General features: G+C 55.4%; 1 protein-coding gene across 2 annotated transcripts in view; it reads left to right on the top strand.

The window, feature by feature from the left end:
- Positions 1-21,624, top strand: part of EDEM3 (ER degradation enhancing alpha-mannosidase like protein 3) — a 58,735-nt gene extending 37,111 nt beyond the window's left edge. The window contains exons 12-20 of one of the 2 annotated variants that reach the window (XM_040985365.1): positions 578-661; positions 1,075-1,199; positions 4,690-4,855; positions 5,068-5,222; positions 6,250-6,346; positions 8,208-8,399; positions 9,577-9,742; positions 11,741-11,926; positions 18,538-21,624. In XM_040985365.1, the coding sequence (XP_040841299.1) occupies positions 578-661; positions 1,075-1,199; positions 4,690-4,855; positions 5,068-5,222; positions 6,250-6,346; positions 8,208-8,399; positions 9,577-9,742; positions 11,741-11,926; positions 18,538-18,980 (1,614 nt within the window). In that variant the 3' untranslated portion in view covers positions 18,981-21,624. Of the gene's footprint in view, positions 1-577; positions 662-1,074; positions 1,200-4,689; positions 4,856-5,067; positions 5,223-6,249; positions 6,404-8,207; positions 8,400-9,576; positions 9,743-11,740; positions 11,927-18,537 lie in introns of both variants that reach the window. The other variant, XM_040985363.1, reaches the window with a different exon arrangement.
- The last annotated feature ends 831 nt before the right edge of the window (positions 21,625-22,455 follow it).

The raw sequence follows: 22,455 nt of genomic DNA, 5'->3' as shown, positions 1-22,455 counted from the left end.
ATTGACTGAATTGAATTTAAATAGGACTAATTTTGATTATCTTAATTCCCTGTTTCATTCCATATGGAGTTTTAAGTTGTTATGAAAGAAAGAACTTCTGTTAAAATAATCCTGAAATGGAAATGCAGGTTTATGAAAATGCTTGTCGTGCAAGCAGCGTTCATGTCTTTGTCTCACGTTTCAGTCGCTTCCTGAGATGCCCCCGTGTGTATTTGAAACTTGCAGAGGGAGCGCGTTAGGCCGTGCGGCCATGCCAGTGTGATGCGCTTGCGGTAGCTGTTCCCCAGGGCACTCACGGCATGCGTGTATGTAGTTTTGTATGCGACCCGGAGAAGTTAGGTTAGTGGGAGCAGGAGGGGCTGACAAGGTGGCAGGACTGAACGAGTGGTTACAGGCTATTCACTTAGGTGGTCCAAATAACAGCCTTTGCAAAAGTAAATGAGGATTTCCCTAGAGAAAAGAGATGTTTCATACATAAACATACTGATATTTTAATGAATTACCTGTTTATGATCTAATGTGTACTGAATCTAGCAGTTCTTGCGCTAAGCCCTCTGCTGTGTGTATGTCTTCTCAGGCGTTTACCACCGATTTCCGGGTGCATTGGGCCCAGCATCCTCTAAGGCCGGAATTTGCTGAAAGCACCTACTTCTTATATAAAGTAAGAGCCTTTGCCCTCGTGCCCCAGGACCCCGTGTGGCGGGGAGCAGTGGTCGGGTTCTCAGGATTCTTGCTGAATGTTCCCGTGGTTGGATCTGCTGTGGGGTTGCACTCTAGTCCCAGGGTTATTGGCACATTCAAGTGCTGACATGCAGCTGGATTCCTTTTCACAATGTCCTGTGTGAACATGTTTGTCAGTGCTGAGAGCTGCCTGCTAAGGCATGTGTGGCCTCTGTTGGGTGAGCTGTCTCCCTGGACAGGAGGCTGACCACCTTTCAGCCGGTGTCTCATCGGTCTGAGAGGCTGCTGCTCCGACTGTCGAGCTGGGCTCTGTGTCCCAGCCCAGCGCCTGGTAGTGCAGGTCACTGGGCCCGTGGAGCTACATGTGTCTGTGTCTCTTCTCCTTTCTAACAGGCTACAGGGGATCCTTACTACCTTGAAGTAGGGAAAACACTTATTGAGAATTTAAACAAGTATGCTCGAGTGCCGTGTGGCTTCGCGGCCATGAAGGATGTGCGCACTGGGAGTCATGAGGACAGGTGAGCCCGCTGATGACCTCCCACCGCGCCGTGCCGGCCAGCGCTCACACAAGGTCCCTGCTGTCACACACTCTGCTTCCCTGTGTGCTTGCTTTGCAGTTACCCTGCACGGACTCCGTTTAAAGTGTGAATAGTTTACAGCTTCACCATAGTGCCCGGCATACATTAGCTTCTCAGACAGTTTTTAAATAATGAAAGGGCTGTGAAGTATCGGAACCTTGCTACTTTGTCATGTGCAATGCCATTGCATGGAGAATTCTCGGTGCTGGTTGTGCAGCAAGGTACTTCCCACGTGCCCCCTCACTCGATCGCTGACCTGGAGTGATGGGTGAAACAGATGATGATTCCCAGGGCAATGGGGGTGGCAAGAAAGCTCGTGGCCCTTTGCGGAGCATGCCTTGGTCAGTAGGCAGTGTGCCAATAGCTCAGTTACTCTGGTAAACGTCTGGTCAACTCCACAGCGTGTTCCCTGAGAAAGTACTGGGCTCTTTGGATGCTGGGCTGCACTGGTTTGGGGCTGTGCCTGGGTTGTGCTGGTTTGGAGGTTAGCATCATGAACATACGTGCTTTGTGTCATTGAGTTACCACAGATGGGCAGATAAACAGACTTGGAGAGGACTATGCAAGTCTATGACACCTGTCAAAGGGACATGAGAGTCACTGAAGAGTCCCTGTGTGGTGCCAGCCCAAGGGTGGGTGAGGGCAGGAGGGAGCACCTGCAGCGGGGGACTGTGGAGGCGAGAAGCGGTTCCCGCCGTCTGCTCCTAAGGCATCAGCCTTCGCTCCGAGTGTGGGGTGATGGCTGATGAGGCCTGGCACTGATGAAGCAGGTGTGCGAGTCACGGCGGGGCGGAGAGCCCTGGGTGCTATCATCCTGCGGTCCAGCTGCACGTCCACGTGGCATGTGTGTTGAATCCCCCGGAGCGTCTCAGCAGTTCTGGAGTGCATTTCTGCTACCGCCTCATTTTAAAAATGCAGAAACCAGGGCAGGACAGTGAGGGAAGCCATCCAAGCTCACAGGGTGCAGCTAGTAAGGCTGTGTCCGCTTGGCAGCTCACGCATGACGTGCCAACCAGGCGGTGCCCTTGAGTGAGTGTGAGGGGTCAGCCCGAAGCAGCCCTGCCCTCTGAGCCGCAGCATGTTTCTGCCAGCAGGCAGCCTTGGCATTGCCCTTTGTGCTGTCCCTCGCCTTGGCTCCCCCAAACGTTCCAGCTTTCTGTATAAGCCACAGGAGAGCACTGGTTGAAGATGTTATGTTTTATGGGAAGAGTGTTGAAGAAACCCTCAGAAAAGTCTGCCCCGTGTGGCGTCACCCAGGTGTGTCGTTGGGTGGCGGCGGTGGAGCACGTGGTCCACTCTGCGCAGGGAGCCCCGTTGCTCTGACTCTGATGACACTCTGTCCTCGGACTGTTCCTTGTCCGATACATTTCTGGGCCTGGCTGCTTCCTGCAGCCCGTTCCCATGAGACTCCAGCAGGCCTGCTCTCCCCACCGTGTCCCTCCTGGGACTGAGCCATGGACATGTGAGCCCATGCATGTGCACTGTCACCCCCTTAGGGGGCCTGGGTCTCCCTGGTGAGGGTGAGCGCTGTAGGACCCTGGTTTCAATGGTCCCCTGTGAGGTGTGCCATCGATTCCTAGCTCGTCTGCCCGTCCAGCAGCCTGTGATCGGCCCATGCCTGCTGAGGCTGCCAGGTTCCCCCATGCTCGTTTTCCATGTCTTCTGCTGACCTTTGGGTTGGTTTTGGTCTCTTCCCAGCTCTAGCAAGGACGTTGTCAGTTTAACCATCTAATCTCTTGGAACAATTAGACTTTCAGTGATTGGCAGTTCTGGTGAATATACCTTGAACTCTTGGTCATCCAGTGTTGACGGGTTTGGGGCAGGTCTTCCCGCCCCGCCCGCATGTGCCTGGCTCCCAGATGCAGGCTCAGGGCCTCTGCGTGCTTCCCCACCTCCAGCTCCGTGGAGTTGGGCCCTGCCCTCGTACACAGCGAGACAAGAGAGTGGCTGCCCAAATGAGAACTGGGGACCCGGTGGTAGCTGCCTCCTGCGACTGCCCGAGACGGGTGCTGCTGGTAGCCAGCTCTCACGCGCTCTGAATCCTGGTGTGTTTTCGTTTGTGTATGCTTATGGCTTTCAAGTACAGAGTAGACCGTACTACCTATAACAGTCAACTTGCTAGCCCTACCCAATTCGTAGATTTTTTTTTTAAATTTATTGTTCATTATTTGAAGGGCAGAGTGTTGGGGCAGCAGTGTAAGGGTCTTCTACCCTTCACCTTGCCCCCCTGGTGGCTGCAGAGGCGAGGGCTGGCCTGGACTGAGCTGGGCTCAGCAGCCAGCAACTCTGCCGGGCTCCTCTGCTTGTCTGGCGGGGAGCCGTTGTCTGGTTCCCGAGCACAGGAGCAGGGAGCTGTTAGAAGTGGGGCTTCCTGTGCTGCGGCACGGAGCCTGCCCAGTTCACATGGTGGTCACTGTGGCTCAGGTGTCCGTGGTTCTTGAGAGTGTCTGCTCTGGAGGGTGCCTCTCTCCCAGCTCCTGGATGAGGTGGAGTCATGAGGGCTTTTATCTTTCTAAAAAGGTGAACATCTAGCATGGGTATAATATTTGGAACAATACAGGTGAGTCTTGTGCTCCAAAATGCACAATCACTAATGTGTTGGGAGCGTGGGGTCTGTGGTCCACGCTCTGGGCGGGTGGTGCTTGCCCTCTGCTCACTGCCGTGAGACTGTGCCGCATCCGTGCCCCAGCCAGCTGGCAGTGGTGTTCTCTGGGTGCAGGCCAGCTTTAGGAAGAGTGTGCATTGAGTGCCTGCTGTGTGCCAGCATCCTGGTGGCCAGAGGTGAGAAACCACAGGCTGGCCACCGACTCCAGGTCTGCAGGCTGCCGGCTCAGCTCCTCTCCAGCGCCTTCAACATTACAGCATTGAGGGGCCGGCACAGTGGCTCAGCGTGAGCGCCAGGACCCCAGTGTCCTTCTGCTCCTGGCATTGGATCGGCTCAGCTCTGACTGTCGTGGCCACTTGGGGAGGGAACCAGCAGATGTTTTGCTCTTTCTCGTTGTAGATCTGCCATTCCCAAATAAATAAATAAATAATAAAATCACACACTTTGGGAATTGAGCCATTTGCAAAAGTATGCTTGTTTCACCTCATTACTTCTGCCTGTTCTCATCTTGACTTGTAGTGACTCCCGTCCTTTTAAAGCTGTGTTGTTTATAACCCAGATGATCGTCTGATAAGCACCATTACAATCTGTGTGATGTTATCAAGGTCTTAGTACTAGTTGAAGATTCTTGCTGGACACTTCACCTGCGTTCACACCCCCAGGTGGGCGGGAGGCAGAGGGGCAGAGGGGCCGCTGGCCTTTCTTCGAAGTCTCCTTGGAGAGTCTAGAGGACAGCTCAGGGTGGCCTTGATGCCAGGACCCATGGGGGTTAGCACTTGGAGGGGTTATTTGTTCCCATGGTGACTTTGTGACTTCTTGTTTTAGAATGGATTCTTTCTTCTTGGCTGAAATGTTTAAATATCTTTACCTGTTGTTTGCTGAGAAAGAAGACATCATCTTTGACATTGAGGATTACATCTTCACCACGGAGGCCCACCTGCTGCCTCTCTGGCTCTCGACCAGCAAGCACAGCGTCCCCAGGAGGAACACGGTGAGCTGTGACGGCAGGGCGCGCTCCTGCTGGGGCTGTGCTCTGTAAGCCCTGCTGAGGCTCCAGCAGGTGCAGGAGGAGAGGGTGCCCAGCACGTTGCCTTTTTTCTTTCCATTACATCTTATATACATCTGTGTGTTTCTCTTTTAACAATAATTTTAAATGAAAAAAAAACATTGTTTTTGTTTACACGGCTTTCTTCTGTGTTTTAGACCTCAGAATATACGGAACTGGATGACAGTAATTTTGATTGGACATGTCCCAATGCGCAGCTGCTGTTCCCTAATGACCCGCTGTACGCACAGAGCATCCGTGAGCCCTTGAAGAACGTGGTGGATAAGAGCTGTCCGCGAGGCATCATCAGAGTGTAAGCCATGCTGAGTGCCAGGGAGTGCCAAGGGCGCGTGCCTGCTAGCCCAGGCAGTGTTCTCCCAGCCTGCCCCCGCTGACAGAGGTGCTGGCATGCCGTGGCATTATTGGAGAGGCCAGGGCGGGGCTTGTTTTTTCTGACATGTCCTTACTATTACAGGAATTCTCAGGTTTTGCTTAGTGAGCTCAGCAGTTGTCGAGGGAGGCAGCACATAACAGTTTTTAATCTCTGGCACCCCATTTTATTTCATTTTTAAAAAATTTATTTGAAAGGTAGAGAGAAAGAGGAGGATATTGTCCCTCTGCTGGTCTTCTCCTTACATGCCTGTGAGAGCCTTGGCTGGGCCAGGCTGGGCTCGCTGGGGGGCTCCTCCATGGGGGCTGCGGGCAGCGTGTGAGCCATCCCAGAGTGCATGTCACAAGGAGGCTGTGTCCCAAGGGGCGCCGAGACCTGGACCGAGGGCCTCTGAGCGGGTGCAGCCCCTTGACCGCTGCCCCAGACACCTGCCCTGTGGCTCATCTTCATGGAGAGATTTTAATAAACTACCTCCATGTCTTGGTTGCACAGGAAGTGTTTCTCCTTATTACTATGATAACTGTGTAACAAAATTCAGGTTTATTTTTATTTTGGTTTTATTTTTGTGCAGTAATTTATTCTTGGTTATTAAATACAAATTTTTTGGCTTAATGTGCATTTCCTTCCGATATTTACATTGCAAAGGCCACTGGATGAACAGTTTGTAATAAGCATATCATTCCCTGTCACAGGCCTTGGCTTGCTTTTAGAATATTGTGAGGAAGGCATAGTAACAGAGCCCAGACAGGCCTCCTCTGGCTGCTTGCAGGGCATTGCAGGGGCACACACTGCGCGCACCATTGCACCAGCAAGGTGGCGTGTGTGCCGGCCCGTCTTGCGCCTGTGTTCCCAGGTGAAAATGTGTGTCCAGCTCCCTGCTTGTGTCTGTCTGCCTGTATCCGTGGGCAACTCGGGTGCCTTGAGCCTCACCTGTGGTTCCTTCCTGCAGAGAGGAGAGCTTCAGGAGCGGAGCTAAGCCCCCTCTGCGAGCCAGAGATTTCATGGCCACTAACCCTGAGCACTTAGAGATCCTGAAGAAGATGGGGGTGAGTCTGATTCACCTCAAAGACGGGCGAGTCCAGTTGGTCCAGCATGCGATGCAAGTAAGCCACTGAGTGCGCGTCAGACCCGCCCTCTGCCCCCCGTCTTGCAGCTTCCGTGGGTGGTGGCCGGCTTGCTTGGGCCTTTACACAGGGTGCTAAGTGAGAGAATCGGGGTTCTGGCTCTGGGCAGTGTCTGGGAGTGCTCTCTGCCTTTCCCTGCCTTGTTAGGGAGATGACCTAAATGGCCGATCGTCACTTCTGATATTCATGTGTCATGTTTTACATTGTTTGACTTTCCAGAAAGCTACATCTAAATTTTGTGTTCAGTCACAGAAATCAGAATTTGCATTGAGTCCACTGTGGCTAGAACGGGACGCACTGTGCTGTGGTATTGGTTCTCAGTTGAGAAGCTGGGTTGCCTTTGTAGCGAGTTTGTTCAGCAGCCTTCCCCTCAGAGCTCCCCTTGCCGCATCTCTTCCTCCTCACCCTCTCCACCAGTCCTGGCATCTGGTGTGGCACTGCTGCCACCAAGGCGCCCCAAGACACCTTGGGTTTCCTCCCTGGGACCGCATGCTGTGAACCATGCACAGCCCCGTGATAGGGCAATGCCCCACTCTGTCAGCCTGGCCCCTTGGTCCTGAACATGGACCCTCAGTCCAGCAGTATGAGGCCTCTGTCTCCTGGCAGGGCCCCTCTGTAGGCCAGCGTGGCGCCTCCCCACAGCTCCTCTGTCCTCCAGTGCACTCCTGCCCCTCTGCTGCTTGCTTTAAGCCCTGCTCTGGCTGCTTCTTCCTTGTAAAGTGCTGAGTAGGGTGTTAGCAGAGATGGCTGACACTCCTCCTCTTTCCCACACGCTCAGCTGCACCGTTGCACACCTGACATGTCAGGAGTGAGCACAGCCCTGGGTGTCCACCTTCTAGCTGCTCACTACCTTTTCTGTGTGTCAGGACTCCCAACACTCGCTGCCTTCTTCCCGCCCCTCCTGCCCTCCCTCAGCATGTCATTTTGATGTCCAGGTCACCATGCCATCTGCAAGTGTCAGGGTGCACCTGACCCTCTGTGTCCTAGCTCCTCTCTGTCTTCTCCCTCTGACGCCCAGCAAGGTCTGTGGGAAGCATCAGGGTCCACTTGTTTTTTTCCTGCGATCAGGCTCTTTCAGCCCTGCAGGCCCTCTTCCCCAGCCGCAGGCTGTGTCCTTGCAGCCTGGGTGTCTTGCCCTGTAGACACAGACTTCTCAAGGAACGGGGTCTCCCCAGGGCCTCGGCAGGGGCTGCCTTGGAGCAGGCACCAGCGATATCACGTTTCAATCCAGTGACCCTGCTGCGTGGGTCAGTTTATCTTCTTAGAGAATGGTGTATTTTTTATGTGGAAGGCAGAAAGAAGGGAGGGGGAGGAAGAGCACTTTGGTCTGTGGGTTCCCTTCCCATGTGGCTGCAGTTCCCACGGCTGGGCCTGGGGCTCCATCAGAGCCCCCGAAGAGTGGAGGCAGTTGCACCTCTTTCCAAGGGCGTCCAGGGAGCTGGTTCTTGAACTGGTGCCTGTATGCCAGTGGTGCTGATGCTACTTCGTGTGCTGCAGGGAGGGGCCTTGGGGGTTAGCTTCTCAGAGGCAAAGCCCGGGTAGAAATGATCCAAGGGATCGCTTGTTGGAACCCTGTTCTCAGGCTGTATCCGAGTGTCCAGGGACTAGAGCAGGAGACACTGATAGTTGCAGATCTCAGAAGCTGCAGGGTAAGTGGTAAGTGCCTGGGATCCCTCAAAGCTGGAAGGAGAAGCTGTGGAGCAGAATCCTGCAGCGGGAAGTTGCCTCACAGAAGTAGATGCCGCTTCCCGACCGGCAGCTAAGACACGTGCTTGTCCTGCAGGCCGCCAGCTCCGTGGACGCCGAAGATGGTCTGAGGTTCATGCAGGAGATGATGGAGCTATCAAGTCGGCAGCAGAAGGAGCAGCAGCTGCCCCCGCGTGCCGTGCAGATCGTGTCCCACCCGTTTTTTGGCAGGGTGGTGTTGACCGCGGGTCCAGCCCAGTTTGGGCTGGATCTGTCTAAACATAAGGGGGTATGTGTGCACTTAATTAACACAGTTTGGGTTTTAGTGCAGCTGTCCTCTGCAGCCGCAGTCTACCCTCCCTCCCTCCCTCCTTCTCTCCACCTTCCTCTCTCTCTCCCTCCCTCCCTTCCTCCCTCCCTCCTCCTTCCTTCTCTCCACCTTCCTCTCTCTCCCTCCCTCCCTCCCTCCTTCTCTCCTCCTTCCCCTCTCTCTTCCTCCCTCCCTCCCTCCTTCTCTCCACCTTCCTCTCTCCCTCCGTCCCTCCGTCCCTCCCTCCCTCCCTCCCTTCCTTCTTTTCGTTTGAAAGAGTTATGGAGAGGGAGAGACAAGGAGACAGATATCCTTCATCTACTGGTTCACTCCCCTCATGGTCTTAATAGCTAGAGCCGGGCCAATCCAAACCCAGGAGCTTCTTCTGGGTCTCCAGCAGGGGTGCAAGGGACTACTGCTTTCCCAGGACATTAGCAGGGAGCTAGCACTCAAACCAGCAGCCACACGGGTGCTGCTCAGCCGGTGGCTTATGACTCCTGCAGCTTCCCCAGGCAGGCGGGGCTCCCTGTGGTGAACAGGGTGTCTGTGGCCGCGGCTCGGCCTCTGTCCACACTGCCCTTGTGGAGCTGATGCTGTGTAGTTTTGCTCGAGACTCAGTGTGCAGGTCAGGTCAACTGCAGGGGCACTCTGTAAACACTGACGGAGGCGTGGCATGTCCAGAATGTTCCAGACTGAAGCTCATGCTGTATTTCTTTTTTTCTTTAAAGGTTTACTTATTTTTATTGGAAAGGCAGATTTATAGAGAGAAAGAGAGACAAAGAGAAAGATCTTTTATATTCTGTCCCATTCCCTGTGTGGCCGCAGTGGCTGGAGCTAATCCGATTGGAAGCCAGGAACCAGGAGCCTCTTCCAGGTCTCCCATATGGGTGTAGGGTTCCAAGGCTTTAGGCCATTCTCTGCTGCTTTCCCAGGCCACAGACAGGGAGCTGGGGTAACCAGGCCGTGAACCGGCACCCATATGGGATCCCGGCAGATGCAAGGTGAGCATGTTAGCCATTAGACTACCATGTCAGGCCCATGCTGTATTTGAGACTACGGAAAAAGTGGGTTGGGGTTCTATGTGTGTTGAGGTGTGATGGCTGGCCTATGAGGCAGCGAGCTAACAGGCTGTCTGTGTGACTTCTGTTGCTGCTAGACACGAGGCTTTGTTGCCAGCAGCCAGCCGTACAATGGGTGCTCGGAGCTCGCCAACCCAGAGGCTGTCGTGGGGAAGATCGCGCTGATGCAGAGGGGACAGTGCATGTTTGCCGAGAAGGCACGCAACATCCAGAACGCGGGGGCCATCGGCGGCATCGTGATTGGTGAGTCCTGTGTCCCGGGGCACCCGGACGGGGTGCTCTTGGAACTTCGGCTTTTCTAAATCCTGTTGAGTTGATTGTGCTGTTTATGCTTCGTCTGGATAGCATCAGCATGGTCGCCTGGAGACGTGGTGCTTTGCACCTGCCTTCTTCCCAAGGGCTGCGGGGCGGGTTTCCGTGCACCGCGTCAATGACAGGATGCAACGGGCAAGCTCCGGTTGCTGCCATCTGGGGCTGTGTGCCCATGCAGCTCCAGATAACAGCGTGTCCCCTTGACCATGTGCCCCCAGCAGATCGGGGTCGGTTCCCGGGATCCTGCCCGGTCCTGACAGGGCAGGGCAGTCCGTTTGGGCTTTCCAGTTTCTTTTTCCTTCCTGAGTTGAGGGTCGTTACATGATCTTACTTTAGTGTTTGCAAAAAGGGAGATTGGTTTGAGTAACATCTCTCTGAGCTCTTGTGCCCTGTGGGCTGCCCAGTGTGCTGGGGATGGCAGCGCATGGGCTCTGCCCGACACCCTAGCTGCGGCCCTTGTCTTGCGAACAAGAAGCCCTGTTCCTTATCCTTAACCTGGCATTAAGGAAAAAATGGATTGAAAGGCTGAGTTAGAGAAGGATTTGGGGATGGGGTTGGGTGGGGTGGAGGCAGCTCCTCCATTCTCTGGCTCACTTCCCAAGTGGCCCTCCCGGCCGCGCTAGGCCAGGTGAACGTCTCGAGCTTCGTTCAGCAATCCCACCTGGACACGGCCTGAGCCTTCCATGTCCCACTGCCCTCCCCGCATGGTACCAGCCCCCCCCACGGTGCCCAGGCAGCCTTGGCAGCACCGCTCTTGCTGTCTGACAGCCCAGCCCCCAGACATTTAGTTTTCAAAGAGAAGCTTTGTATTAGGATTTCTGTCTCCCAAGCTTTGTTGGTTCCACAATAGGCTGTTTTTTGGTTTTTTGTTTGTTTACTGGTTTTGGTTATATGTAAGTGATTAAATTCGGACTTAGTTTTTATTCCAAGGGACAGAAGTACAGACTATCTTAGCAGTCTTGACTTGCCTGAGACGCCCATGTGGGCTGATTGGAGGAAATTTTGCTCTGTGATGGAGATGGTCCTTTTCCCTGAACTTGGAGAGAGACGCTGAGCCTCCTGCTGCCAGCCACCTCACACATCCACCCTGGCCCTGGGCCTTCTCTGAGCACCCTGCCGCCTGTTACCTGCCAGCCTGTTCCCTTCTTAGGCCTCAGGTCCAGAGGGGCTATTCAGACCCACACTTCAGCTCCGAGGGGGTGGCCCTGGACTACAGCTGTCTACACGGTCTGCGTGCCAGGCCAAGGGCCCAGAGGGCTGAGGGTCAGCTGGCCATCTGTGGCCTGATCCCAAGGAGCCTGAGAGTGCCAGGGCACTTCCCCAGGGAGGGAGGGTGGTGGGCGGCCTCGGCACCCCAGTCAGGTCTCCTGCTGGTATTGAACATGTGCCTGACAGCACAGCAGTGAAAGAAAACCCAGTGGGGTCATTGTCTCTGTGAGAAAAGAAGGCGTCAGCTTGCTGTTTGGTAAAGCATTGTGTGAGTCAGGGTTGTCAGACGCTGCGAGTGCTTCCTGTGCCTCGCCAGCAAAGCACCTTGGCTCCAGTGCAGTCACAGCTTTCGGATGAGGGCTGCTCGGCCTGGGTGTGCGCGGCCCTAGAGCCCACTCCTGGGTCTCACTGTGATCCACAAGCTTGCGTTTCTCCACCTGTGAGCTTCACTCAGAATTGTAGAATTGTGTGTCCTGCCTTTTCTTATTTCATGCCCTGCTTATGTTCCATCAAATGGTTCATTGCAATCGCCTGTAATGGTTTATTATAGCACTTAAGTGAATGGGCACTCGGCTTTCTCTGGTCTCGGATCACATCTGCAGGAGAATTAGCTGAGGAGATGAGGTTCTTGATGCAGAGAGTGAGTGCCTCTAGCAGGGGAGAAGAGGAGCGTGGGTTTAACACAGGTGCTTTCATGTCTGCCTTGTGTTCTCTGGCCAGATGACAACGAGGGGAGCAGCAGCGACACAGCCCCTCTGTTCCAGATGGCTGGGGACGGGAAGGACACAGATGACATCAAGATCCCCATGCTCTTCCTGTTCAGCAAGGAGGGCAGCATCATCCTGGAGGCCATGCGGGAGTACGAGCAGGTGGAGGTGCTGCTGTCGGACAGGGCCAGGGACCGAGGTGAGCCTGCCTGCGGGCTGGAGGGGCCCGGGGCTGCCGGACAGGGCCAGGGACCGAGGTGAGCCTGCCTGCGGGCTGGAGGGGCCGGGGCTGCCAGACAGGGCCAGGGATGGGGTAAGCCGGCCTGAGGGCTAGAGGGGCCCGGGGCTGCCGGACAGGGCCAGGGACGGGGTGAGCCGGCCTGTGGGCTGGAGGGGCCCGGGGCTGCCTGCTCTGAAAAGTGACGTGTCAGAGGAGGACTTCAAACATGCGCCAGTAAAACATTTACTTTGTTCTGATAGTAGAGTTGGAATGTTTTTAGAGTTAGCATCTTAAATGTGGTTTATAGTTTGGACCATGATTCTGTCCAGTTGCTGAAACAAGAGACTACCTCAGGAGAGCCATTGTAACTTCTGCAAATGTTCCCCATTTATGCCACCAACCTTTGGTCTTCCACATCTTCATAGAGAAAGAGGTGTGCTGCCCCGAGTCGTGTTGCCGTGGTGGGCAGTCTCAGCAGTGTGGTTTAGGTCATGATGCCTACAGAGCCCTCAGCTATGTGTGTGACATCTGAGGGCAGGCTGTGCCGAGTGCCTGTCTGGGGGAGGGGGGAGCCCCCCGTGGAAGCCCCTGGCACCTGGCTGCTGTGTCCCCTGGGACGGAGGCCGGGGCGGTGAGCCTATGTGGCACTGCTCTGCCTGGCCCCTTGCATCCCCTGAGTGATTGCCTGTGTCTCCCAGGGCGCTGGCCCTGTGTGAGAACAGAGCAGAAGGCAGATCCGTGAGTTGTCTTGCATCCTCCCATGGCACCGATTTTTCCTTCTGGGCCCTGTTTCTGAACTGAGCTCTTAGTTTCCTGTGTAGGACACTTCAGAATGTTTGGGGGAAAGTGGAATTAAAAGGTAAGCTTTATTTTGGTCCATGTGTATAAGGATGGAGTGGGAATTAGGAAAAGAACTGCACAAGGATCTCAGCATTGGGTTGTTTTTTTCCCCCAACTGAGTTACCTTTCAGTTCCACTCTTGTGCAGACTGCTAAATTCCTTATGCGTGCATTGGGGCGTGAACAGACACAGGCAAGTTAGCATTCTGTGGAAGCCTTTGTGCCTCCTGCTTTGTGCTACCATTGGAATTCCAGAGCAATATTGAAAGATAAAATGATTCCAAGTACATTATTAATAGTAGTGCGTATCTCGCATTGAGAACACACACACACGTGCACAATATTGCTGCAGTGGAGACCTTGATACCGTCTGGATCAGTGTAATCATGTCACGTCCGATCACTTGTCCCATAATAATGATAATTCTTGGAACCCTTCATAGTGCACCTTGCTAATCATCTCTGTGCCCCATCTAGTAGGTGAAGTCACAGCCCAACAGCCACGTTGTGTGGGTGTGTGGGGGTGTGGAGGTGTGCGTGTGTGGGGGGGGTGTGGGGGATGTGTTGTGTGGAGATGGATGGGGAGTGTAGGGCTGTGGGGGTGTGTGTGGGGATGTGTTGGGGTGGGGGTGTGGAGGTGTGCGTGGGGATGTGTGTGGAGGGGTGTTGGGGTTGGGATGTGGAGGTGTGCGTGGGGATGTGTGGGGGGGTGTGGAGGTGTGCATGGGGGTGTGTGTGGGGGTGCGTTGGGGTGTGCAGGTGTGTTGGGGTGGGGGTGTGGTGTGTGTAACTGACACTACAAGCTGCCAGGCTTCCCACACAGGCCGAGCTTTCAGGTTTGGATGGCCTGCCAGCATCCTGGACTGTGACCGTGTCCTGTGGGGTCCTTGGTGAGGACCTCCCATGTCACAGTCCTGAGAGCACTGTAGCCACGCTGAGGGCTCCCCAGTGTTGAGGCTGCCTGTCTGCAGATTGGCACCTGCATCGAGGTGCCCACGCTGCCACACGCAGGGACGCCTGACCACTGCCTGAGGGCCCTTTCTCTCTGTGCTGCCCGCAGACGCAGCAGGTGCCCTGACCGCTGCCCTGAGAACCGCCTCCCCCGCTGAGCTGGCAGAGTAGAGAGAGCAGAAAGCCCGCCGTAGCACCACGGGGCCACGTCCTGCAGTCCTGTCTGCCTGCCACGCTCACCGCTGTGGACCCGAGCATTGGAGGCCACTCCAGGGCTCACGTGGCCTCCTTTTGCCAAAAGCCCTGTTGGAGAAGTCCCTAGTATGGCAGCCATGGCACCAGCGGGAGGTGCTTGTGCCTCAAGACCAAGGGTGCTGTGCTGGGTCCTCTAGTTCTCCATCAGCTGTCCCTGGGGCACCTGGGGCCACTAGGTTCTCAGGCCACCCCTCCGAGGGAGGAACTGCCCCAGTGCAATGACTCTGTGTCCCCTCCCCGCCCCCACAGTGCCCCTGCTGAATGCAGTCGTGTGGCTCTGTGTGGAGCTAAGCTGCTGGCAAAAGGATCTGATTGCAGAGGTGTGTGTGCCCACCAGGGCACTGGCTGGACAGGAGCATGGCACAGGGGGTCAGACATGTTTGCCACTTGCTCTCTGTGTGCCCCCGCCCCTTTCTGGGGACACCTCCTCATTGAGAGCGCAAGGCCTGCTCAGCACACAGCCGCATGCTGCCCCCTTGTTGGGAAGGTGCCCTCACCGTGCAGATGGCCGTCCGGCTGTCTGCAGCGCCAGCTGGGGTGCGTCAGGGAGGTGCTCTTCCCTGCTCTGCTGTTGGCAGCGTGCTGTGTCTGCCTCACTGCAGGCCCCATGTCCACTCTAACTCTGCCCGTGGTGGCCTCCTGTCCCTACACCCTGTCCACTTGGGGAGGACTGCTCTTTGAGAAACTTTTCTTAGCTTTTTCCAAAAAGTAAAGTTATAACAAGTTAGTTCAGAGCTGTGTCAAACATTTTAAGTAACCTGGTCTCCCCGAGAGTGCTGTGTGTTTTGTGTCTTGCTGGGGTCCCCCAGGAACTTGAGGTTCACAATTGCACTGTTTAGGATCTCGCTACATTAGCAGGTGAGCCCGAGTCAACCCTTGCACACTGTGGTGGTGTGCGGCAGAACTCTGCCGTGGCTTGTCTGAGCCCTTCGCAGTGAGCATGGCGGTGCCGGGCCGGGACATGTGTCCTTGTGCGTACCTTCTTCTGTACTGTTATTTCTGCTGCTGCAGAATTCGCAGACTACGGGCATGGAGCCCAGCCGCAGAGACCGTCGTACCCGCTCACTCCGCAGCTGGGCACAGTCCTGCTGCCTTCCAGGGTCTCCGTGATCAGGAAACGGGCCCCGAGGCCCGGGCTGTGCGTCGCTGTGCTCCTGAGCTGGCTCAGGTCGCAGTCCGGAGCACCACCACAGCGGGTCCCGCCCCGCCAGTGGGAGGAGAGCATGCAGTTCTGTCTCTCTTTTCAAAATTGCCTGGTGGGTTTTGCCTCCTTTAAATAAGGTGACATAGCTAAGACACAGGTGTGAGGAGGAGGCAGTGTACATGCAGCTGTGTGTGTATATCATTCTTTATGTTTTTAAAAAGTTAATTTTTTTTATTTGAAAATTTATTTTTTTTAAAGATTTATTTTTATTATTTTTTCATTGGAAAGGCAGATATACAGAGAGGAGAGACAGAGAGGAAGATCTTCCGTCCGATGATTCACTCCCCAAGTGAGCGCAACGGGCCGATACTATGCCGATCCGAAGCCAGGAGCCTCTTCCGGGTCTCCCACGCGGGTGCAGGTTCCCAAAGCTTTGGGCCGTCCTCGACTGCTTTCCCAGGCCACAGGCAGGGAGCTGGAAGGGAAGCGGGGCCGCCAGGATTAGAACCGGCGCCCATATGGGATCCCGGGCGTGCAAGGCGAGGACCTTTAACCACTTGCGCCACCATGCCGGGCCCTGAAAATTTATTTTTATTAGAGTTACAGATAGAGAACGAGAGAGTTCTTCCATTCACTGGCTCACTCCCCAAATGGCAACAGCTGCCAGAGCTGAGATGATGTGAGGCTAGGAGCCAGGAGCTCCTTCTGGATCTCCTACCTGGGTGCAAGGACCGAGGCTGGGCCATCCTCTGCTGATTTCCTTGGCGCTGAGCAAAGACATGGGTCGAAAACCGAGTGCTGGGGCTCGAACCAGTGCACAAATGGGGTGCTGTGCTGCAGGCGTTGGCTTAGCTTACCCACTGTGCCATGCTGGCAGCCCCCATTTAAAATTGTATGTAATCAGAAATACTAGGTGTTTCTGTTTGTTTGTTTGTTTGTTTGTTTGTTTGTTTTTGGCTCTCGTGTTGAAGATCATATAACCTTGGCATAATATTTTCATAAATTTTGTTGTGGAATTTTCACTGTTTTTTTTTAACGCTTTGGTCCTTAATTCACATGAAGTAATTTGCATGTGTATGTCTGAGGGATTGCACACTGGTCATGAAGCCGACATGCCTCCCCCCAGATGGAGCCCCCACCCGCCGTGAGCACGTGCAGAGCTGGGCTGGGCTGCTGGGACTGCGCTCCACCCCCACCGAATGCTTTCCAGAACTTCCTGACCTCTTGGTGGTGTGTGCTGTGTTGTAAGAACCTTAAAATAGCTGTTTTTGGCTCCCAAATGAAAATAAAAATAGAACAAAGAAATATAATAGATTCCTTTAGAAGTTAGGTTAGGAAAATGTTAAACATTGCATTTTGTATCCAAGAAGGTTATCGTCAGTTTAATCAAAGCTTATTTTTATGTTTGCATTGACTGTACCGAGTTGTTTCCGTAATAAGCTCGATGCTATTTGTGGATTTGGTTTCACGGTGGGAAGGATTGATGACCTTCCCAGCCTGTGGTTACCACAGAGCTTGGCTTCTGCCCCGGACCTTCCTTCCTCGGCGCCTTGGTGAATTTGATGTCACAGGATCTTCAGAAATTCATGGAAGTATGTTTTGTACACCAGAAATTCCATCTTTCCGCAACCTTTTTGCATTTCCCTTGAAGTTGTCCTCTGGGCTCTCCCTCTGCCTCTCCCGTGTTGTCTCTGCTGTCCCCTGGGTCTCCTGCACTCTCCACAGCTTAGGGGACCCAGGCAGCAGGGGGGTGCCGGCTCCCCGCCTGTGAGAACACGCTGCAGCGAGATGAGCTGGCCGGCAGGTGGTCAGCCTGCTGAGGGCCGCACCCAGAGCTGTGTCTTCATCTCCTTCCTGGCGCAGTGCTCCTCTGGCCGGTGGTGCAGGAGCCTCACTCGCTCTTCACGGCCTGGGGCCACTTGTGCGTCCCGCGAGCTGTGCTAGCATCCACCACTGCTTGTGCGCTGTGGTGGTTGCGGGCTCTGAGTGGGCTGCCCAGGCGCTGTGGGCAGGAGCGTGTGGTGGTTGCGGGCCCTGGGCTGCACAGGCGTGTGGCAGGCACGTGTGGTGGTTGCAGGCTCTGAGTGGAGCTCAGTGTGGCAGGCACGTGTGGTGGTTGCGGGCTCTGAGTGGGGCTCAGTGTGGCAGGCACGTGTGGTGGTTGCAGGCTCTGAGTGGGGCTCAGTGTGGCAGGCACGTGTGGTGGTTGCAGGCTCTGAGTGGGGCTCAGTGTGGCAGGCACGTGTGGTGGTTGCAGGCTCTGAGTGGGGCTCAGTGTGGCAGGCACGTGTGGTGGTTGCGGGCTCTGAGTGGGGCCCAGTGTGGCAGGTACGTGTGGTGGTTGCGGGCTCTGAGTGGGCTGCCCAGGCACTGTGGGCAGGAGCGTGTGGTGGTTGTGGGCTCTGAGTGGGGCCCAGGCGCTGTGGGCAGGTGCGTGTGGTGGTTGCGGGCTCTGGGCTGCACAGGCGTGTGGCAGGCATGTGTGGTGGTTGCAGGCTCTGAGTGGGGCTCAGTGTGGCAGGCACGTGTGGTGGTTGCGGGCTCTGAGTGGGCTGCCCAGGCGCTGTGGGCAGGAGCGATGTCCATTCTTGCTGCTGGTTTTGTCCCTGCTTGCAGGGTGCCCAAGAGGGAACTCTGCTCGGCTGACTCCTCCCTAAAGGCAGAGCCATGTGGTGGTGTGTGCGAGCTACTCCTGTTTGAGGGTCCCTTGGGACTTAACAGTGAAGCCCATCAGCCGTCAGTCTGTGTTCCTGGGGGACACGCGTCTTGAGGGCCGCAGCGCTTTTGGGGGTGATTTGCCCCGTCATCCAGAGCCCCGTGACTGTCCTTGTCTGTGAAGTGATGTGGCCGGCATGCTGATCCTCATGGTCACCCAGAATCTTGCAGCCTCCGGCTTCTTGGCCTCCCGTGTGGGTGCCCCGTGCAGGCTGGCTGTGCCGTGTGAATGCGGGGCGGTGTGTCCCAGGGCGGTGCAGCATGTCTTGGCTTTAGATACTGAGTTGTCGTCATACACTGCAAAATGGCAGGTGGGTTGTCGTTGTGTGGCATATAGTGGTGCTTCAAAAGGCAGTGGAAATGGAAAGAAAATACAAGTATGTTTGGTGCAAAAAAAATATGAAATCTATGTATTTTTATTTAGTTGCCATTGTTTTCAAATACTGCAGTATCTCTTGGTATTGACTGGCATTCATTGGAATCATCCTTATTAGCTGTTAGTCATTCTTTCCAATGGGGACCCTACATTTGTTTATGATCCTGGCACTTTGGCAACATGAAGTCCTGAACAGTGTGACTGCTGTTCCAGGGTGGCCCGCTCCGCTTCACTGCCAAGCCCAGCCTGGTGTTGGAAGTGGAGGCATGCCGGAGGGCCATGTGGGCTGAGGCAGTTTGTCTCCCATGCAGATGGCGAAATGGACAGTGAGGAGCTGCCGTCTCCCGACCAGGAGGCCGAGAGTCAGAGCGTGGAGCAGGTGGCAGCTGTCCCACAGACGCTCGACGAAGCTCATCTGGACCCTGCTGGCGAAAGCCCTGGTGCCTCCCCGCCAGAACCACTGTCTCCTACGGACCCAGAGCCAGACCCAGAGCCAGACCCAGAGCCGGACCCAGGCACGGGCGACATGCCGTCCGGGCAGACTGCCCACGCCCCCGAGGCCCAGGAGCCGGACAGTCTTGATGGCGAGTGCACAGAAGGCGACCCCAGCCAGCCGCAGGAACAGTCAGAGCCTGAGGACGAAGCCACTGCTCAGGCTAGCTGGGGTGACAAGTCCCAGCCCATAGACTCCATGTTGGCCGACTGGAGTGAGGATATAGAAGCATTTGAGATGATGGGGAAGGATGAACTCTGATTGCGCAGCGCCTCGGTAGGTATGTGACAGGAAAGGTAAAGCGATTGGCAGACACCCTCAGATGCGGCAGGCTCTCTGTGGGCGCTGCGAGCTGGCCAGAGGCCTCGGCGGGCATGGCTGCTCACCCTGGGCACCTGGAGCGGGCAGGTTAGAATTACCTTGTTTGACTTGTCCTGGAATGGAAGCCCACGTAACAGCACTGCACTGGCCACCCCACAGGCCAGTGCGGACAGGGCTCCCGGTGGGACCGGTGGCCGTGCGGGACAGTGGCCCCGGGGAGTGCCTGGGCACTCTGCTTTCAGATCTTGCCAAGTGGCCTGAACAGGTGGCAGGGGCTACACTCCCACCTACCAGGTAGGAGACAGGAGATCCTTGGCTCGTCTTGCCTCCAGGGAAGCCAGTGGACCTGGGCAGTGCCGTTTCCTGCGAGAGCAGTGGGTGGGAGCGGGCAGGGCACGTGCCATCCGCCGCAGCACTCGCAGCTCAGCTCGCTGCTGGCTGCTGCTGAAATGCAGCCAGGGAGAGGCCGCCTGGGGGCTGCGAGGCGGGCGTGGTCCCCTGGGCGGGCGTAGCTCTGCAGCCCGTCTCCCTCCTGCCCCTAGCCTTACTGCAGCCCGGGACAGCCTGCAGCCTGAGAGCTTCGGCCGGTCAGCCTGGGCGTGCCCCGGGCTCCCAGGGCCACTGCTGCTTCTGTCCCCTTGGTTTCGGAAATGCGCTCCGGGGAGTCTGTCACATTTCCTCTGAATCATGGTGTGTGGTTTGTGGGAGCGAGCACACAGCCATTGAGCCGAAGGAGCAGTTTCCACCTTCCTTTTTGGTGGTGGTAGTTTGGTGCCGGCCTTGTTGAAGTTTTTACAATTTTGCTGTTGATATCTGTAGGTAGGTAGCCCTATAGTTAAAATCATGGCTTTAATAATTTTATTTATTTTTTAAAAATAGATACGAATCAGTTCTAAAGGAATATTGGGGCGAGTTTGTCTCCTTCCTCTTGACCGGGATGTCCCAGGGAAGCCTTTCCCTGGAGGGAGGGTTGGGGACAGCAGTGCTGAGCTCAGGGCTCTGGTCACTCTGCAGCCACCCTAGAGCCCGGGTGGACGAGGCTTGTTTCAGGGGCTCGTTGTCTGCTTCCAGAAACTCCAGTGACCTGGCTGGGCGGGGAGTCACACGTCTTCGGGAGGGAAAGGGTATCTTCACAGAGCCTGTGGTCTTGACTTGAAGCAGAAGGACTAGCTCCCGGGAGCTTGTGCACGTGGCATTGGGGTCGGCGGGCAGGGCCGTGCCAGGGCAGGGTGCAAAAGGACAGTGTCCCCAGGAGCGGCTCCAGGCTGGCTGGGCACAGAGCAGCTGCTGACCGAGGCCACGGCACGTGCGTGCCCCCACGCCTCGCGCAGAGCTGCTGCTGGCTGACTCGTGCCCCTGGGCTGTCCTGGGCCATGCGGGCACGGCCTGGCTGGCGAGGCTCGGGTGCAGGATGTTCTTGTTGAGAAAGCTCAGTTGTTGAAGCGAGCGTGGAGCCGACTGTGACGCCTGGTGGTACTGAGGCCAGCTGCGGAGCCCTGACCATTGCCAAGTGGTGTTGAGTTCACTAAAAATCCCCGCCGCGCTAGGTTTGTTCTTAATGTCTTGGTTTTCAAGTACCTTTTTATAGATATTTTATTTACTTGCTAAAGATTCAGGGGATTCTGTGAGACCCTGAAGTTAGAAACATCTGGTCTACCTCAGTTACATGTTGACTGCTTAGAAATAGAGCTGACGTGATCACCAACAGCCATAAAATTGCTTGATTAAGAAAGATTTGTATCTTTACAACTGGAATCAAGTGAGGATATTATCCAGGAGGTAAATGTTAGATACCAGAGCAAAAATCTAATTCAGGTATTTTCAGGTTTTGAAACTTAACTTGTTTACCTACTAAAAACATCAAACAGCTGTAGTTTCTCTTTTGCACAGAGTCCCCTGAGCTGGCCTGCCCTGCCTGCAGTACTGCTTTCCCATGGTGATGCGGGGCAGGGCAGGTGCCCGGGGTAGGCCGGGAGGCACGTGCCCATGGGCTTCTGGAGGACCTGGTTGAGAACAAGTGACTGCCTGGCGGGCTTTTCCGCTCTTCTCCCAGGCTTGGGGAGTGAGAGCAGAGGTGGATCCTGGGGCTTGGTTCTCAGGTGGAGACGCCCAGGAGTTGTAGTTGAATGACCATCACACAGCCTGATCGCGGCAGAGTCCCACGCCCGGCCACGCTCGGGGAGCCTGGCGGGGGGAAGGTATGCGGGCTGGGGGCTGGGGTGCTGCGGCTCCCTGGGGGCGGGCGAGCTTCCCCAGGAACCCAGCAAGGCTGAAGCCAGAAGAGAGAGACACATTTTGTGAACGAGACGCTGTAGGTTCAGATTTTATAAAAGACGTTTTTAAACAAGCCCGATTTACAGCCGTATATTTTCTTATGATGTAATTTATGGAAAAGATGTCTGTACTCACAGGTGCTGTAACACCGCTGTTGGAGTTTATTGGTGACAAATGTATTCAATCTTTCTAAGGGAAACCATGTACTGTGATGTAAAAGTCTGGGCAAAATGTACATAATCCTTGTATATAATTGTGTATTTGATTATAATTACTGATTGTAAAGATTTAATAAAATATGTAAATATTCTGGCCTGGTCTTCATTTGAAGTTTCAGGGTTACCGTGCCCACTTGGTGTGTGTGCTGTGGGACAGGGCACAGAAGGGGCTGTCCGTGGACTGTGCCAGAAGCCGCACGAACACAGCCCTAGTTGGCTCGGGATTCACTCATTCCTGCTCGGCTGCCCAGCCTCACCTCCCTGCCTGACCTCCTCTTTCTGCTCTGACTGTGGCCATGGCCACGGGGACCCCTTCCAGGTGTTCGCAGACCCTGTAGGGCACCGTGGCAGGTTTCTGCGGCAGTCCACCTGCCTGGGGTTGGTGAGCAGTGGGGCCTAGCCTCCCTGCCTGCGTGGCTGCTATATCACAAGCCCCTTTTGCTGACTGATGGGCTGATTCTTCAGGTGGTCTCCTGACCTGCGATAGAGCTGGGTGCCAGGGAGGGCTGCTAGTGGGCAGTGGTGCTGGCATTGGCACTGCAGGTTTGTGTTGGTAGGAGGCCTGGCGTGTGTGTGACAGTGGGCTCTGGCTTCCCTAAGCTTGTGCTGCAGCTCAGCCTGCTTCCACGGGAGCCCCAGCATCTAGGTCCTGTAGGTGTCAGGAGCCATCACCCTGTACAGGTCTCACTCCCCACCTCACCCATGATTGGCCACTCTGGTGAACTCCCTGTACAAAGCATCAAACACGAAGACTGCTGAGTGGGCCTGCACCCCAGGCGCTGCTGGGCCCAGGCACTGCCAGCCTCGCTGCCCAGCGGCCTTGCTTGAGGCCATGACTGCAGATCTTAACTCGGATGGGCCATGCTCCTGTCCCACGTGCCCGCCAGCCACCAGCGTACCTCTCTGTGTCCTGGGCTGCTCCT

The sequence above is a fragment of the Ochotona curzoniae genome, unplaced genomic scaffold (genome assembly GCF_017591425.1).
Source record: "Ochotona curzoniae isolate NIBS_2020 unplaced genomic scaffold, NIBS_Ocur_1.0 contig_430, whole genome shotgun sequence".
NCBI classification, from domain to species: Eukaryota; Metazoa; Chordata; class Mammalia; order Lagomorpha; family Ochotonidae; genus Ochotona; species Ochotona curzoniae.
Note: the sequence above shows the minus strand (reverse complement) of the source record. Positions and strands in the feature narration are given on the sequence as shown.